The 17071-nt window shown below is 37.2% G+C and overlaps 1 protein-coding gene, 1 long non-coding RNA gene and 1 pseudogene across 9 annotated transcripts; 2 read left to right on the forward strand and 1 right to left on the reverse strand.

Annotated features, from left to right (window-relative positions):
* The first annotated feature begins 327 nt into the window (after positions 1-327).
* LOC109127063 (F-box/LRR-repeat protein At2g42730-like) lies at positions 328-2356 on the forward strand (annotated as a pseudogene).
* Positions 2357-4254: 1898 nt separating this feature from the next.
* On the reverse strand, positions 4255-7985 carry LOC104791879 (protein kinase STUNTED-like). 6 transcript variants are annotated; one of them, XR_015562123.1, is made up of 12 exons: positions 7665-7820; positions 7022-7245; positions 6843-6931; positions 6643-6761; positions 6452-6564; positions 5920-6288; positions 5724-5848; positions 5597-5622; positions 5358-5509; positions 5045-5272; positions 4818-4967; positions 4255-4695 (listed from the first exon to the last, which is right to left on the reverse strand). XR_015562123.1 is itself a non-coding variant. In XM_010517876.3 (11 exons), exons 2-11 carry the CDS (start codon positions 7191-7193, stop codon positions 4468-4470), a joined length of 1923 nt encoding a protein of 640 aa, XP_010516178.1. In that variant the 5' UTR covers positions 7194-7245; positions 7665-7985; the 3' UTR covers positions 4255-4467. The 6 variants fall into 6 exon arrangements, 4 of the variants coding, with proteins under 4 accessions (XP_010516178.1, XP_010516187.1, XP_010516196.1 ...); XR_015562121.1 differs by having other exon boundaries at positions 5920-6339; XM_010517876.3 differs by having other exon boundaries at positions 5597-5848; positions 5920-6339; positions 7665-7985.
* A 1911-nt stretch (positions 7986-9896) lies between these two features.
* On the forward strand, positions 9897-12744 carry LOC104791897 (uncharacterized). Of its 3 annotated transcripts, XR_015562128.1 has the most exons (5): positions 9944-10151; positions 10301-10423; positions 10507-10573; positions 10730-10796; positions 12382-12744. It is a non-coding gene; the product is annotated as an uncharacterized LOC104791897 (long non-coding RNA). The 3 variants fall into 3 exon arrangements; XR_768969.3 differs by lacking the exon at positions 12382-12744 and having other exon boundaries at positions 9897-10151; positions 10730-11136; XR_015562127.1 differs by lacking the exon at positions 12382-12744 and having other exon boundaries at positions 9976-10151; positions 10221-10423; positions 10730-11136.
* Positions 12745-17071: the final 4327 nt, after the last annotated feature.

Consider the following 17071-nt stretch of genomic DNA (forward strand, 5'->3'; position numbering starts at 1 on the left):
CAACAAATGACACAGAAAAATTGGTATTTTGAAAATGCCCCACTATAACCGGACCAGTTTAACCTGAAATCACGGAATGCCCAAGTCACAACTGGAATCTCGTACCGAGAGAATATAATAAGAAAAGTAATTTGCCTAATTGTTCTCAAAACAGAATCATAAAACCCTAGAGCTAGAGACGATCGACCAGTTCGAACCTAGGTAATATATTATCATGTGTCAAGATATACTTAAAACCCCAGATTGTTAGTTCCGCATGATTGTGTGTGTCACTTGCAAGTTCTTGCTAATTATTTTTGTGTGTTACGTTTTAGGGTTTGAGTAATAATGGATGCTCAAGATGCAATCAGCCGTCTACCAGATGAGCTTCTTGGGTGCATCTTATCCTCCCTCTCCACAAAACAGGCAGCTTCAACGTCAGTGCTCTCGAAGAGATGGAGTGTTTTTGCTTTCGTTTACAATCTCGATATCGATGATCGTGATTCTGTGCGTGAGTCAACACAAGAGTGGCCTGAAAATTCTAAGAGGTTCACGGCTTTCGTTTCCAACTTGCTTAATCTGCAAGGCGATTCGTGTATAAAGAAGGTCTCTTTAAACAGTCATGTTGGTGTTGGAGATTGTCTTTGTTAGGGGTAGATCTTCACCCCAACAAAAGGCTCGGCCCAGAAAAAGCCCAAGTAAACCTCAAAGGGAAGAGAGGTACTTTGGTCTTTTCGAAGGACGAACCAACACAGTTTCCTATAAAATATGTACGTACGGCGTTTGAGAAATGAGACCGAAAAAGAAGGAAAGAATACGCCATAAAAGACCAGCTCTATCCCTCGTCTAAGTTAGGATCGACGAGCTATGAGCTCGTCTCTTGTGCTAAAATCTCATCGTTTTAACTCGTCTAATTCATGTTGTAGCCCGTCTTTTTGTGCCTTCGCACCGATTTATAAAGTGGACTTCGACCTCCTTTTTACCGAACTAAATATTCTAATTGCGACCGATTTGGACATCAACGGTCTTGATCCAGCTTGTGTTCAGAGCTGGATATGTAATGTGCTCAACCGTGGTGTTTGTGGATCTTGATCTGTTCATCACTTTCCTAGGAAAATTTCCGCGAGTGCTTACGTTGAACTTGATGAGCAATACATTGGTTAAGCTGAGCATAGGGCGTTTGTTTATAGTCAAGCTTCCTCATGATGTTTCTCTTCCTTTGCTTAGGAAATTATGACTTTACTCAATTGATTTTGATGGAGATCGTAATGTTGTTGAAACACTTCTATCTCGTTGCCCTGTTCTGCAGGAATTTGAGTTTGAGGAATTGAAATCTGAGAAGCACCTTCCGGTACAACTACAATGGTCGTCTCCATCTCTAAAGAGACTACGCGTCCGATTTAATTACGTCCGCGACATTTCATTTGATTTTCCTAATCTTGCATTCTTTGAGATTTCGTATGAAGTTGGGAGCAAGTTTCTAAAAGTTAAGTTGGATTCTCTCATTGAAGCTAGACTCAATCATCCTTCGGACGGAGGGGAAATATGGGGACCAATATATGCATGGAAATGCTCACAAGAATATGATACATCTCATCAATGCAATAAGTAACGTTAGGGTTCTTCACTTATCTAGTGTTTTTCATGAGGTCAGTCTGCTATACGTACTTCGACCTTTTTCATTCTTCTCACAATTTTTTTTTGTGTTGCTTAATAAAAAGAAAAGAAAAAAGATAAACTATGCTTGATTAGGAGTATGAGAATTGATGTGCATTATGGTGCGAGTTGCTTTAAAATATTGTGTGTTTTTGAGTGATGAATAGCTGATTTGGGGGGTTTTTTTTCGCAGCTGCTTTACTTCTCCTGTAAAGGATTACCAGTGTTCGATAGCCTTGTTTGTCTATCTATCGAAAGCGAAAAGAAGCGTGGATGGAGAATACTGCCACTTCTGATCAAAAACTTTCCAAATCTAGAAACTCTCATTTTTAAGGTATCTCATGACACGCTTAAAACATCATAACCGCCATAAATACTGATATGTGTATTATATCCGTAGATCTTGGTGTCCTTTATGCTTCAGGGTCTAAAGCACCGCATTGCAAAAGGTACTTGTGGGGATGTATGTGTTTGCTATGGCTCCAGGGAGAATAGATCGTCTTGCCTATCAACATCTCGAGTGAAAGTGCTGGAAATATCAGGTTACGGAGGAGAGAGTAGAAAAGATCTGAACCAAGTGAAGCATTTCTTGGCGAAACTGCCGTGTCTTGAACTGGTCAGAATAAGTGCTGCATATGACTTCACAGTGCCCAATTATATACTTGACCTTTGGACTCTTCCACGAGCTTCACCAAAATGCAAGATCGAAGTCATTCCTTGACCAAGACCTTTTTGAATCATGCACTCATAATTTTTTTTCGAAAAATAGTTAGGTTTCATTCCTAATGTTAACCCCTTTCTTCACTTCCTCCTTTTTAACCAATCAAAATTTTCTATACATTATTTCATTTATAAAATAAATCAAAATTAAATTAAAAAGCAAAATAAATTAAGGAAACAAATTTTGTATACTTTTAATTAAGGAAAATTATATTGGTTTGGTTTGGATTTTAAAATTAAAACGAAATTATGTGTCGGTTTGGGTTTACGAATAAGGTGATTAGGGTTTAGATTTTACAAATAAAATAAAATTATATGTCGGTTTGGGTTTACAAATAATGTGGTTAGAGTTTTGATTTTATAATTAAAACAAAATTATATGTCGGTTTGGGTTTACAAGAAGTGGTTCAGGTTTAAATTTTACAATTAAAATGAAATTATATCTCGGTTTGGATTTACAAATGAGATGGTTAGGGTTTATAAAAAAGCGGTTTGAGTTTTTAATTTTATAATGTATACAGATTTTGTTTTCTTATTTTATAAGAATTTGAATGAATAGCTTATTAAATGTATTATGACATGTCATATTCGTATTGGTTAAAATAAGAAGAAGTGAACAAAGGGGTTCACCTTAGTAGTGAACCCAAGAATTGTTTTTTTTTTAATGTAAAATTATATTCGGGAAAATTCCCTAAAAAACACCAATTATTTAATATTTGCCAGAAAAAAATATGAACATTTTTCGTTGTCAGTAAAATATGCAGATTATTTTTTAGTTGATAAAAAATACATGAACTATTATCTTTTTTCAATTTTTCCTCGTCTCTGTTACGACCGTTAACGGCATCGTGACGGCGTTACTATTTTTTTAAAAAATTCCAGAAAAATACACAAACTATTTATTTTTGCCAGAAAAATACTTTAACTGTTTTTTCTTTGCTGAAAAATACATAATTTTTCTTTGCCAAAAAATTATGTATTTTTCAGGTAAAGAAAACAAAGTTCATGTATTTTTCTGGTAAAAATAAATAGTTTGTTTTTTTTTTCTGGAATTTTTTTTTTAAAATAGTAACACCGTCACAATGCCGTTAACGGTCGTAACAGAGACATGAGAAATTGGAAAAAGATAATAGTTCGTGTATTTTTCATCAACTAAAAAATATCTGTGTATTTTTTTGGTAACGAAAAAAGTTCATGTTTTTTTCTGGCAAATATTAAACTTGTGTTTTTTTGGGAATTTTCCCAATTATATTCATAAAAAAAACTGGTTTACAATAAATGCAACGTCAAGCCCATTTTAAAATTTTAAGAAGATTACAAATTGCAGCAAGAAAACTCGTAGCTACGGGTTTGGAACCAATAGCGAAGCACCTCCATAAGCCGGGGAAGTCGTCAAGATGCTTAGGCGAGCATTCATATCTATTATGCCGATGAGTATAGGGGCTGGAGTTGGTTAGTCTGGTGAGGATCCCCATCACGCCGTCTGTTTCGTTAGATCCATAAACTATGACCAGTGAGCTGAAAAGTGTACCTCAATACAGAAGATTGTAAACATGGGGACTCCCATAGTTTTCTACAACATTTCTGTCACATTGTCTGTTAGTGGTATTTTTGAGAATTACTCAAAAATTATGGCTTGGATGTATACGAAAAAGATCATTGTTCCGACTGTAAACCACTAAACATCTTGAAAACAATATTATTCCCTATATTTATATATTTTTCATTACTCAAAATATATTTCAAACCAATGTATCTATTTCTTCTGTATATTATAAACATATAATCATCTTATTTTGAATAAAATTATATTCATATAGATAAAAATGTAAAAAGAAATGATCAAAATATCGTTATGCAAAATTCTTGTTCTAGCCTAGTCGTAGTAATTAATACTAATTCATGAAAATTATCAATTTATCACCCATTTTAAAATTAGTCATTAGTTTATATTCTCCTCCTCTCATCTATCTATACAAAAAAAAAGAGGAAACATACTTTTCCGACAAAAAAGCCAAGTCAGAAAAGTGATATCTAGTGTGATTTGTTGCAAATACAGTGAGAGATGACGTGTTGCTCAAGTGAACTGGAGACACTAAGCACAAACCGTAATTAAGACTGAAGCTCCTGTGAGGAAGAAGAAGAGAAAAGGCTGTTGTTACTTCTCTCCAAGCTACTGATTGACACGGAGTCATTATCCTCCACGTCGACCATCGCGAGGCTCAAGTGAAGCTCTGTGTTCGAATTTGGGTAAACCTCGTCATCGAAACAATCTTCGTCTTCTTCTACTATCTTCACCCATTTTGCTACTTCATCTTCGCATCTTAGCAGCTTCAATATCTGCAAAATTGTTATTGCATAAGTGACTAAAAGGTTAGAGATCTTGGCATAATGAATGGTCAAAAGCAGAGGATCCGACACTCGAATTCGATTATATGTCTTGCAAAATTATTGTAATTAACCTCTCTGATATTGGGACGATGAGTGGCTGCTCTTGTGAGACAATGTGTAGCAGCAAGAACCATCTTATGAAACTGATCCTCGTCGAAATTCCCAGAGATATTCGGATCCAAGAGCTCTTTTGCATTGCCTTTTTCGATCATTGGTTTTGCCTGCAACCCAAGTAATCTCTTTTAAAGTTTTCCAATGATGATTTCGTATGCTACAAGTAAACCAAACCAACACTTACCCACATGACCAAACTCTCTTGTCCTCTTGGGCTATCAGATGATATAGGAGTTCTTCCTGAAATGAGTTCAAGCAAAACTACTCCAAAGGCATATACATCGACTTTATCACTGACTTTTCCATACATAAAGTACTCAGGAGCTAGGTATCCAAACGTTCCAACCACGTCTCTTTGTATCGTGTATCGACAAGACTTTGATCCCCACATCGAAAGTCCAAAATCTGACAGCTATTCACGCAATAAAGATTTAATAAAAGGTTAAATCTTTATGAGTTTTCACGTAAATTACTTCACAAGTTTTGAATCACAATACCTGAGGTTCGAACTCATGCGAGAGAAGAACATTTGAAGATTTGACGTCTCTGTGGATCACAGGACTAGAACATTGGTTATGGAGATAATCAAGAGCTTCCCCTAATCCAATTGCTATCTTGAATCTCTCTTCCCATCTCAATACATGCTTACCTGAAGAAACTGAAACATTAGTTTACTCTTCTATAAAATTATGTCTCAAGATGATTAATTAAGAGAATAAAGTAGTATTGTACTAACATTGAAGAGTTTCCTCCAAACTCCCTCTGGATGAGAGATTGTAAACAGAGATTAGATCGTTGTAATGAACGCATACACCAATCAAAGGGGAGATGTTTGAGTGAGTCAAAGAAGAGATTATGCTCACTTCATGAACAAACTCCTTCACTGCTTCTTTAACAGATGGTTTCAAGATCTTCACCGCCACGGCTTTACCATCTTCAAGAAACCCTTTGTACACTTCGTTACATCCTCCTTTCCCGATTAGATTCTCTATAATCGAAACAAGAATCCGATAAAGTGGATGTTAACACAATAAAAACATAGTAGTGCTTCGTTAGTACCTGAAGAGAAATCTGATGTTGCTATCTTAAGAACATCATAGCTGAACCATCTGTTTATTTCCTTGAGTATGTCTTTAAGTTGTTTATCACAAAAGCTCGGTTGAGAAGTCAGATTCGGATGATGAGGAAATCGTTCAGGCAAGCTCATGACCCAATTGACAACTGATATTTTCCTAGTCTGTTGGTGAACCATTGGACTAGCTAAAGTGGCTGTTCTTAGCAATGGCCAACCCGGTTTCTTGTCTATTAACTCTACTGATGGAAGAGATAGCGATCTTCCTGAAATCTTCCTCTTCTCTTGTCCCATTGTTCCTGGGAGCTCTATGCATTTAACCATAGATTCTTCATACTTCAGTTGGCTTTCCTTGTCTGAAAATCCATCAGAAAGTTCAGAATTTGTTCTTGAACTCATCTTTTGAGCTGCAAGAAGAATCAAATTCTAAATCTGGTAAAACCGATTTCGATTTTGAAAAATGTTATTTAGACTTTATACAGAGTCAAAGATTCTGGTCATAAGGAGAACCAAACGAACCAAGAGGTAGTTGGTAATGGTTGGAACGTCTAAAGACAATATTCCCTCTGTGGATGGCCAAAACATCGGTTGTTGAAGGAAGCTCCTTTGCGCAGCCTTTAGCTATTTTTAGACTAATAAAAAAACATCTAAAAATCAATAAGAGAATATCAAAAACATTTATATAAGTTTCTACTTATAGATTTTCTCACCTTAATTTCCTTTGTTGTTTAACTCCAACAACAACTGACATAGCGTTGTATCTCTTCGCCTCTTTAACTAGAACCCCTAAAACTGAATTGCCCTTTAAAACTTCTCCTTTGAGCTCAATCTGTTCTCAAAAACGGTATACACATTGCTAACAAAATATTGTCTTTACGCAAACTAATCCCGGAAAAAGATCTAAAGATACCTTCTTTGTTGAGCAGAATCCACTGTAAAGTTCTAAGTACCGATCAAGCGATGACTTGCTTTTCAAGGCACGATCCGTATCAATCATAACTCAGAAAATAAATGCCATAAATCAAAATTTAGTATATAGAAACTTTTAAATAAAAAAATAATAACATGAATAGAAGAAGAAGAGCGTACAAGAAGTATAACAAACATGGACAACAACTACACAATCTCCATGTTCAGCTACTTCTTCAAGTGCCCATTTCAAGATCTCTTTGCCACTCTCATCAATTCGGATTCCAACCAATACAATGTTCCTCTTCTTCACAGTCACATGATCCACTTTTCTATCTTTCTCCACTGCCATTTTTTCTTTCTCACAACTCCTTTTTCTTTTTGTTTTGTGAGAGAAGATAGAACTATACAAAAATGACAAAAAAACAATATTAAAAATGTATCTATTTTAAAATCCAAATTTTATATTGCTTCTTTAAATACTCAAGTTGTAGGGAAGATGAAAAATAGAAAAAATCAGAAACTTGATGTTGCAACAACTATCAGAAACGAACAAACAAAAAAATCCAGAGTATTGAGAGAGAGACAGTTGAAAATTCAAAGGACATTTAATTTATAAAAAAAACAAAGTTGGATTTTTAAGAGACACGATGAGCATTAAGAGACAACATAGTATCACCTAAAGCCTTTGTATTATACTGTTAAATTTTGTCTTTAAGACATAAATAAATTGATAGTTTTGCGTCCATGGGCCATCAGCATTTCTACCTGCCCTGCCACGACTAACAAAACAAGATTGACACAAAATAGAAAAGTAACTTACACTACTTGGAGGACCTTTGATATATACGTAAATGCTGATGATCTTCTTCTGGTTTTACTGTAGTTTTTTTTTTTTTTTTGAGATGTAATGAAATGATCAGGGAAGAAGAAAGAGGAGGAGAAGAAAGTGTCGGCGAGGAGAGAGTGATTAGAGAGATAGAGCGAAGCCAAAAAAAAGGGGCCAGTGAGCAAAAAGAAGACACAGGGGGACCAATTTTTGTTTTTTTTTTTCTTTCCAATTTACGTCCTTTTTTTACTTTTTAATTTTTATATTTTTTTAATATATAAAAGGCTATATTCAAGAAAAGAAAGGTGAATAAATGAGGTTTTTTTTGTGTGTTGTTTGTTGGTTTTATATGAATTTAAAAGAGTTGGTTAGGAGAAAGTGGCAAATATAGCGGGAAAAGGCATGAAATTAGTTGTTTTTAAAAGGGCCAAGTCCCCTCAAGTGAATATGTGTGTGTGGTCTCACCAGCTATTTCGGGGTTTAGAGCGTAACCAAGACGACCATAAAGCCTTGAAAGCTGCCTCCATTACTTATGGCACGGAAACGGCTTAGATAAAAAGGAGAAAGATAAGCAAAAAAATTAAAGAAACTATTTTATTTTTCCTGGCGTAAGTATATTTTTCTCTTTAAAGAAATAAAATAGAGAGGTATATATTAGCTATCTATGTCTATATTGTATATAATAAGTTAGAATGATTTCCGAAAAGAATGTGACATAAGAATCACGTTTTGACCACATATATATTGTGTTATTATGTACATCAACTACCAATAATTCATTCGACAATTATTCTGAATAAATATATACATATATATATATATATAATCAAAAATAATTCATTAGATATTCCTTTGCCAAGCAAAATATTATTTCCAGTCTTAGCCACTGCAAAATCTAATAATTTACCCATTGCGTCGTTCATGCATTTTGGACCAAGATGTTTTAGTCAAATTAAAGAAACATTGGATCTTCAAGTTCATGAGTGATCTTAATTTCCTAGTAGCTAAATCATGGACTGTTCCTGTTGTTTGTTGCTTAATTAGTCTACGTAGTGATCTTAACTTGAAGAAAAAACAGATCTATTTGTTCTCAGTGTCTCACTATGACAAATTGGGACATCTGGTGGACAAATGCTATGTCTTTTGTGGATATTCTCTCGTCACGAAAAAATTAAAGAACATTTCTAGCCATATAACATAGTTGAAATTTGATACTAAGTTTTCAGATCTATATTTAGCCTATAGCCATAGGTACAAAGCAAACAATAAAAACATTTTTGTCCAGTTTTCTTGTTCATATATATGCCTTTTAATATGTACGTAGCATGTAACACAAATTTAAATAAGTTGATTATTATGTAACCTATTAATCATATAAGTATATAATGAATACACTGTCTTCTAGGCATATAGTATTAATTGCATAGGCGAATATAGCATGTGGTAAGTTTAAGAAAGTATAGTTTGTGGTGTTTCTTTTAGGTGCAGTCTAACTTGCGAACATGTGGCTATCATTGTGTAATGTGAATCTATGGCTATGAGTCTATGACACTGGTGTCAGCAAAATTAGTTATGGTAGTTTGGTGGTGGGTATAATCAAATTATGTTGGACGCACCAACTACATGATCAATAAATACATAATTTACTCGTTAATCGCATATTTCAAAGATAAGTGTGTTTTCTAGTTTACAAGTTTTTTTTTTTTTTTTTTTTTTTTTTTTTTTTTTTTTTTTTTTTTAAACATTCTCGTAAATAAGAAAATAAGAGTCGAAATGGATTTTCTACTCTTAAGGTAAAATAAGGTATTTCAAGTTTTCAACAAAGAAAATGTTCTGAATGGTTTCTAACTTCCTATTGCTAATGTATTTAATTTAGTTAGAACATTCCACATTTTTGTTGATCTCCTACATCTCAAAATGAAGAGAGTGTGGCCATCTGACATATAACAGATCCAATGAAGACCCCATAGAGTATTAAAAGGAATCCGTTGGGAATTAAACGCGATTTCGTAATCTTTGCTACTAGATGATGTCCCATGTTGTGTATGAGATTAAAATCATTATTAGGTTTTAAATAAATTGTAATCTCTATTTTAACACCATTTTAAATCTTTCTTCCAAACTTAGCACACATTTTTTTATTTTCCAAACTTAGCACACATTTTCTAATTTAAAAATACTAAAAATAATTAATTAAAGTATTTCATAAAAATATCCATCTTTATCGATGGTTCTTAAGTTTTTACCGACCAAGTGATCTAATCGGAGACGATAAAGCAGCTTCACCAGAATGAAAAATCGGATTACGGTGACAATGGGGAAGGCTCGAGCTTCAAGAGTAACGAATTGATTTGAAAACCATAGAGAATGAAGAGAGTGTAGAAAAACCGGGAAGGAAGTTAGGATGAGCGATTACGGTGACGACGATGCACATAATAGGGTTTTGTGCTGGGATTTGGAAATCAACATTTCACTATGCTGGTGAGTTTGACTATGAATGCAGTCTTGTTGATAAACACCGGCGATGCCAATTTGATTCTGTTGTTGCAGGTTTTAGATATCAAAATGATTGGGTAATTGATCAATGTTAAAGAGCTTTTGTACTTAAATCCGCAATGGATTTGATTCAGGATTGGTTTTGCAAATCTGAGATTGCAAAGGGGAAAGAAGAAGCTTGGATAGATGACCAACTGTTCATTACATGGAAGGACAAAGTTAGTAACTTCCGAGATGCTTCTTAAACTTGTAATAAGGTACATAATTAAAGCTTAATTATTCATTGTGTCAAGCTTCAAGTTTACATATATTTAACTCTTAAATCTTTTGTAATTTGTAGCTTCAACGCTACTTATGAAGTCTTGCTCACAGCCAACACTGCTTTTCAGAAGCCCATCCCTCTAGCTGTGAGTTCCTCCTACAATAATATTCCATATAAACATTTCATCTTCTGCTTCAAGTTGGTTTTCTTCGTCCGTTTCCTTCAACAATAATCTCTTGTCGTAGCTATCAAATATCTCATGGTATTAACTTTTTCTTTGCGGATCTGGAAAAAATTGCAGAAAATCCACCATTTTCTGCTTGATATTTGGCATGGGAATGGTCTGTCTCACTAGGTTACACAAAGAGGTGATTCTTAGTATTTCTGGTACAAAATTTAGTTGCAAGCTCTAATGATCAAAATTTCAATATCTTTTACAAGAGACTCTGGTTTTTTATGAACATAGGTGTTTTTGAAAATCTCTTCCATGTCAATTCACCAAAAACAAAGAAAGGATCGATCATGCTTTTGTTTAATTATCTTATTCTGTAAGAGATTTTGACTATGCCATTTCGTTGTTCACCACCATGTGATGTTTTGTATTAAAGATTTGGATATTTTGCTAGGTAGCTATGTTTTCACCGGTAATCATATAAGAAGAATCTGAATCAAACATTCAAGAAGGATTCCCAAATATTTAGGAAGAACTGAATGATGTTTAAGAAAAATCCTTTACAATTCAGGATGACTTTCATTATATAAAAAAGTGAGCTATTTATCCTTTACAAGTATATGACCAACACTAAGCGTTAGCTAAAACACAATAAACCATCATCAACAATATCTAACCACCATCATAAACAGACCATATCCGCTTACTAGAGATTGTAAAAACATTAATTCAAATTCAGGAAGGATTCTCAGATATTTAGGAAATACTTTTTGAATTTTAGGAAGACATTCATTAAGAAAAAATATATATAAAAAGAGATTTGTGAGTTGATACATTACCCCTTACTAATAGAGTAATCTTGTGATAATACATTGGGACAAAAGATAATTAAAAACATTTAAATACATATTTCTCTAAGTTTAGGAAGAGGTTCATACTGTTTAGGAAGGATTTTATGATGTTTAGGAAGATGATATTGAATTTTTTGAAGGTCTTCCTAAACATCTGAAACCAACATCTATGTGGCCAACTTTGGATTAACAATTAGTATGTCTCTGAAAATCGTCAAACTCTTGATGAATATAACCATTAGCTGTCGAACATCATGCTGCATCACAAATATGTCATAGTAGCCAATGCACAAGGGATATCAGTGAGCTTTTGTTGTAACATCTTCATGCTTTTAACTTGGTGATACATGAGCCTTAACGTCTTCTATGGGAGCAGTAATTAATTTCAGTTGTTACTGGAAAGCCATCCACATTTAGACCAAGAATCTGGTGAAATACTAACACATATAAGCATATATATCAGCCTCACATTCATCAAATTAGTAGCATCGGTAGCTTGTGATCACAATCATCATACTTTCTAGAGCTTAAATCTTGTTCGATTAGAGTATCATGAGAGAAAAATTCAGCACCAATCCTCACGTGTTGCCTCCTCATCCTCATCTGCACCTAATGAGCTTCTCGTCTATTCAAATCTCTCACCTATAGCTTCTTCTTGCCATAACTACCCTCACCTTCTCCACAAGTACATGAACAACACTCCCTTTTCTCTTTTTCCTTCTAACACCGATCTCATCGAGAAGCTCATCCTCCGTGGTGCCACCCACGTCCTCGCCGTCGTTGTTTCTCACGAATGCCTCCGAACTCGTCAGATTCAAAGCATGAATCTAATTTCATCTGGTCTTACTACTCTTGCAATAGCTTGGATTGGTTGGTTACTAAATTCCCAAATCTAAGGTTCGATCTCTCCTTGATTTACCAATCTCGCAGCTTCTTCAGGTCATTAAATCAACCATTCCAGTTCTCTATCTCGGGATTGATGTCGGCGGTTAGGACTGGCTCTTAATTTTGGTGTGGCGATGAAAGCTTCTAACGTTACGGTTGACGACGACAATGACCTTCAATGCACCGTATAGTGAAGCTTAACTGCAAGCTTCGCCGAAGAAGAAGAATATGAGGAAGAAGAAGAAGAAGATCTGAGATAGGAATCTTCACTGTAAGTTTCACCGGAAGCTTCACTACAAGTTTCGTCGTCGATGGCGAAAAAGCTTTAGATAGATTAATGTCTCTGTAAAAAATTAGAAGATAAAATAATAATATATTTTTTAATGCTATTTTTGGAACTTTAGGTAAGATGTGCTATATTTGTCTACAAATCTTAGTTTAGTGCTAATGTAGGGAATTTCTCATTTCATAAAGAGTTTTGTTTTAAGTTTTTTCTTACTTTTTTATGTTTTCTTTCACAAACAGTGTTATTTTGTGCTTTCAGTGATGGTTTTAAGACTAAATCTCCTTTTCTTCTTGTTATTTCAACTTATTAATTAGAAAGATTTTTTTTTTAAAATGTATTTATAGAGATTATTGTAGAAATTTGTACGGGGACATATTATAAACATGTTACATATAGTTGGAATGTACAAAATTTAAAATTTAATTGGGGGGGGGGGGGGTCAAAATCATATTTTACCTAACTATTGCACCAAAATTTAACAAAAAATAATGTAAAGATGATTAATTTTCAATTTTAAAGGGGTGGTCATTTGACAGCAAGTGGAAACATGCCAATATGTCACTCTTTATGAAACATATTGAGTAATATTTTTATTTATAATTAAAAATAGAAACCACACTCTTTTTGAGTGTCCTAGTTCGCGATGTATCTGGGAGATGTCTCCGGTATCGTTAGCCGCGGATGGCTTTCCCCATGATTCAATATACTCGAATTTAGATTTTATATTCTGGCGAGCGTCGTCCCATTTGGGGGTTTCAGATATAGCCTTCCGTCTACCTTGGATTCTATGGTCAATTTGGAAGAATAGAAATAAAAAAGTTTTCCAGGGAACAGAGGCAGGGCAATTTGATAATTTAAATCAGGCGGCTAATGATAAATTACTTTGGGAGGAGGCCAAATCTTTCTCGGAGAGATATCTGTATTCTTCGCCATTTTTAGAGGTTAGGGATTATAACATCCGCGAACCAAAACTCTGAGTTTTGGGAATGGGTGACGATCGACACCAAGAGTGGTATTGGTCGACACCAGTTATTTATGGTTCGACCAGTTCAACTTAATTATCGATTTGGACCGGTTTGGTTTAGAGAAAACCATTGAACCGAGATATTAAAGTGAGAAAACGACCTAGGTCGTTTTTTTGTTTTGTCTCACGCCGTTTTTGAGAAAACAAAGAGAGAAAAGCGTTCTTGAGGTTTTGAGAGAGATTGGTGAGATTTCTTGGTGATTCTTGAGAGATCTGGAGCTAGGAGGGTGCTAGAGGCTTGTTGGGAGTGAGGTATTCGTCATTGTTGGTCAGAAACTTCTTGCAAAGAGGTGAGTGCATGACCGTGGTTGATCTAAGCCTGTGATTCCTTGTTCTTGCTTGTTTGTTGCTGTTTTTGTGTGTTTTCTTGCTGGGATTGATTGCTACAGGTTCCTAAGGACGTATTTGGCTTGGGTTTTATGTATTTGCGATTTGGTGGAGTTTTGGGAGCGAGATTCGACTCTCGGCTTCGTGCGGGTTGCGGTTGCAGAGGTAGTGTCGATCGACACCACTTGGTGTCGGTCGACACCAGTGAAGCGGCATCGATCGACATTGTGGGGTAGTGTCGGTCGACACTTGGCTGTTGTCGGTCGACACCTCCCTTCCAGCGAGATGACGTTTTATTCCCTGGTTTGTATGTTTATTTGTGTTGATTGTTTGGAAATTAGGATTACAGTTACTTGTGTGTATAGCCCAGTAGATGGGAGGATTGCCTCACTGAGTGTTTATCAAATACTCATGCATCTCAATTTGTGTTTGTGGTGCAGGTAAAGGGAAAGTGTGATCGTGGAATCAAGGCAATGAAGAGGAGGATGTTCTAGGGACTCGATTGGTTATTGTCTGGCATTGCTAGGTTGCTAGAGTTGGGTCATTAGAAACATTGATAGGTTGCTGGTTTTGTGTTTCCTGTTGTTTGGTATTTGGATATTGTTTATGTTATAACATTGGTTTATTATTGGTTATTGGTATTTGTTATTTTCCGCTGTTCGTTGTGATTGTGGTTAGGTGGCTAGTGGGTATGGGACCACTAGTTATAGTTTAGTTATTATTTTATTTATTATTTTTTAAAAAAACGGGTTGGATTGTTTCAGTTTGGCATCAAAGCCCTTACGGTTCTAGGTTTGGGTTCACTAGGTTTCTGTTGTTGATGTTGGGATTGCATGTCTTGATTGATTATGTGAGTTAGTCAATGGTGTGTGGCATGGAGTCCCAGAACATCATCTTCGAGCCTACAATGTGATTCCACGGTGAGTTTATGTTTTTGTGTTATGTTAATTGCGTGCTTAGCCTTCTATTCATGGTAGTGCCGATGGTTAGACAGGATGCTGTTGCTGGTTGTGGTCGTGGACGCGGACGTGTTCGTGGACGCGGAGTGGTCGTGGACGCGGACGTGGTCGTGGACGCGGACGTGATCAGGGTAGGGGCAGAGTCATAACGGTTAGTGAGACTGCAAACAAGAGTGTGACAGCAGAGGGTGTTGGCGAGTCGCAGGGTGTCCAGGGAGATTGCATGAGTGTGGCCGGAGGGGGCGGTGTTGATGCTCCAGTAGTCGGTGATGCTAGGGTTCCAGTTGTGGGAGTCCCAGCGGGTGGAGTTCCTGGGGTCGATCTTGCGGGCTTGTTAGCACAGTTGATAGAGCGGTTACCGGGTGTGGATGCAGGAGTTCATTCTCGTTATGTTAGCTTGCTGAGAGAGATGAGCCATATAGGTACCGAGCGGTTTTCGGGAGGTACTGATCCTACTATTGCTGATGCGTGGAGGACGAGAGTGGAACGTAACTTCCAGTCTCTCAGATGTCCTGAGGAGTTTTGGGTTGATATAGCGGTTCACGACATTACTAGGGATGCTTAGTTGTGGTGGAGTTCTGTGGCTGCTAGGAGAGTGCATAGGGAGATGTCTTGGCCTGACTTCGTCTTGGAGTTCAACTGCAAGTAGTTTCCTAGAGAGGCACTAGATAGGTTGGAGGTGCAGTTCCTTTTGCTAGCTCAGGGGACTCGGTCATTGCGGGAGCTTGACTTGGAGTTCAGTCGACTTCTGAGGTATGGGGGTCGGGATATGAAGTCTGAGGAGGCTCAGATCAGGAGGTTTTTGAGGGTCCTACGTGATGATTTGAGGGTTCACTGTAGAGTGCGGAGTTATGCTACGCATGCAGAGTTGATTGAGACTACAACAGAGATCGAGGAGGACATCCGGTCACAGTCAGTGGTGGTTAGTCCAGCAGTTCAGCCTAAGAAGGTGGAACATCATGGAGGTTCTAGCAAGGGCGGCAAGCCTGCATAGGGAACCAAGAGGAGGTGGGAGGTTACGCACAGGCCGAGTGGTGCGAGTTGCTTCGGTTGTGGGAGCAAGGATCACAAGGTTGCTAACTGTCCCAAGAGGAGTGCTCCGACGGCAACAGCTCATGTATGCTATCACTGCAGGGAGCCAGGGCACATCAGGCCCTTGTGCCCCAAGTTGCAGCCGGTAGCAGCCGGTGCAGCTGGGAGGGCAGCAGGTGACACGGATTGAGCATGCGCCACAGGTTTACACGATTACAGAGGCTGGTGGAATTAGTGTCGGGGCGATCATAGATATAATTTCTAGTACTCTGTCTTTGTGAATTCTTAGTAAGTTCAGATTTTATGGTTGCCTCTGATAAAATGTTAGGTTCTCAACACATGAGGTTTGTGTAGGGGCCTTGTTGGTGGGCGGGTTTAAGTCCCATGTTATGTTTGATTCTGGAGCTACTCATAGCATCATTACCCTGGAGTGTGTAGAGAGTGCGGGTATCAGGGGAGATCCCGGAGAGCGTGCGGGAGTTGTTAGAGTTGCTGGAGCCAAGTTTATGAGAGTGATTGGACGGGTGAGAGGTATTTATATTCAGATCGTAGGAGGGTCGTGGCCAGCGGATTTTCTTATCAGCCCTGTGGAGTTGTATGATGTCATCTTGGGGATGGATTGGTTGCATCGGCATATGGTTCATCTGGATTGTCATCGGGGTAGACTGGAGTTTTATCGTTCAGGGGGGGGGGGAGTTGGTTTTTCAGGGGATTAGACCGACTTCAGGGAGTCTCGTGATCTCGGTCATTCAGGCTGGGAAGATGATCGAGAAGGGCCGTGAGGCTTATCTGGCTACTATATCTACTCTAGAGTCAGTGGGGAAGTCTACAGTTAGCGGTATTCAGGTTGTGGAGGAGTTTGAGGATGTGTTCCAGTCATTGCAGGGATTACCACCATCTCAGTGTGATCCTTTTACGGTTGAACTGGAACCAGGGATGACGCCGTTATTCAAGGCTCCTTACAGGATGGCTCCAGCAGAGATGGCAGAGCTGAAGAAGCAGTTAGAGGATTTGTTGAGCAATGGATTCATCCGTCCTAGTGTATCACCGTGGAGGGCGCCGGTTTTATTCGTTAAAAAGAAGGATGGGAGTTTCCGCTTGTGTATT

Source organism: Camelina sativa, chromosome 1 (assembly GCF_030686135.1).
Source record: "Camelina sativa cultivar CO46 ecotype springtype chromosome 1, ASM3068613v1".
Classification (NCBI taxonomy): domain Eukaryota; kingdom Viridiplantae; phylum Streptophyta; class Magnoliopsida; order Brassicales; family Brassicaceae; genus Camelina; species Camelina sativa.

Excerpts from the sequence above, each read along its gene's own strand:
- LOC104791879 (XM_010517876.3), bottom strand. The coding sequence starts at position 7,193 with ATGGCAGTGGAGAAAGATAGAAAAGTGGATCATGTGACTGTGAAGAAG. Across the intron at positions 5,849-5,919 it reads AACATCAGATTTCTCTTCAG|AGAATCTAATCGGGAAAGGA; the intron begins GTACTAACGAAG and ends TTTCGATTATAG. Across the intron at positions 5,510-5,596 it reads TTTGGAGGAAACTCTTCAAT|GTAAGCATGTATTGAGATGG; the intron begins GTTAGTACAATA and ends CAGTTTCTTCAG.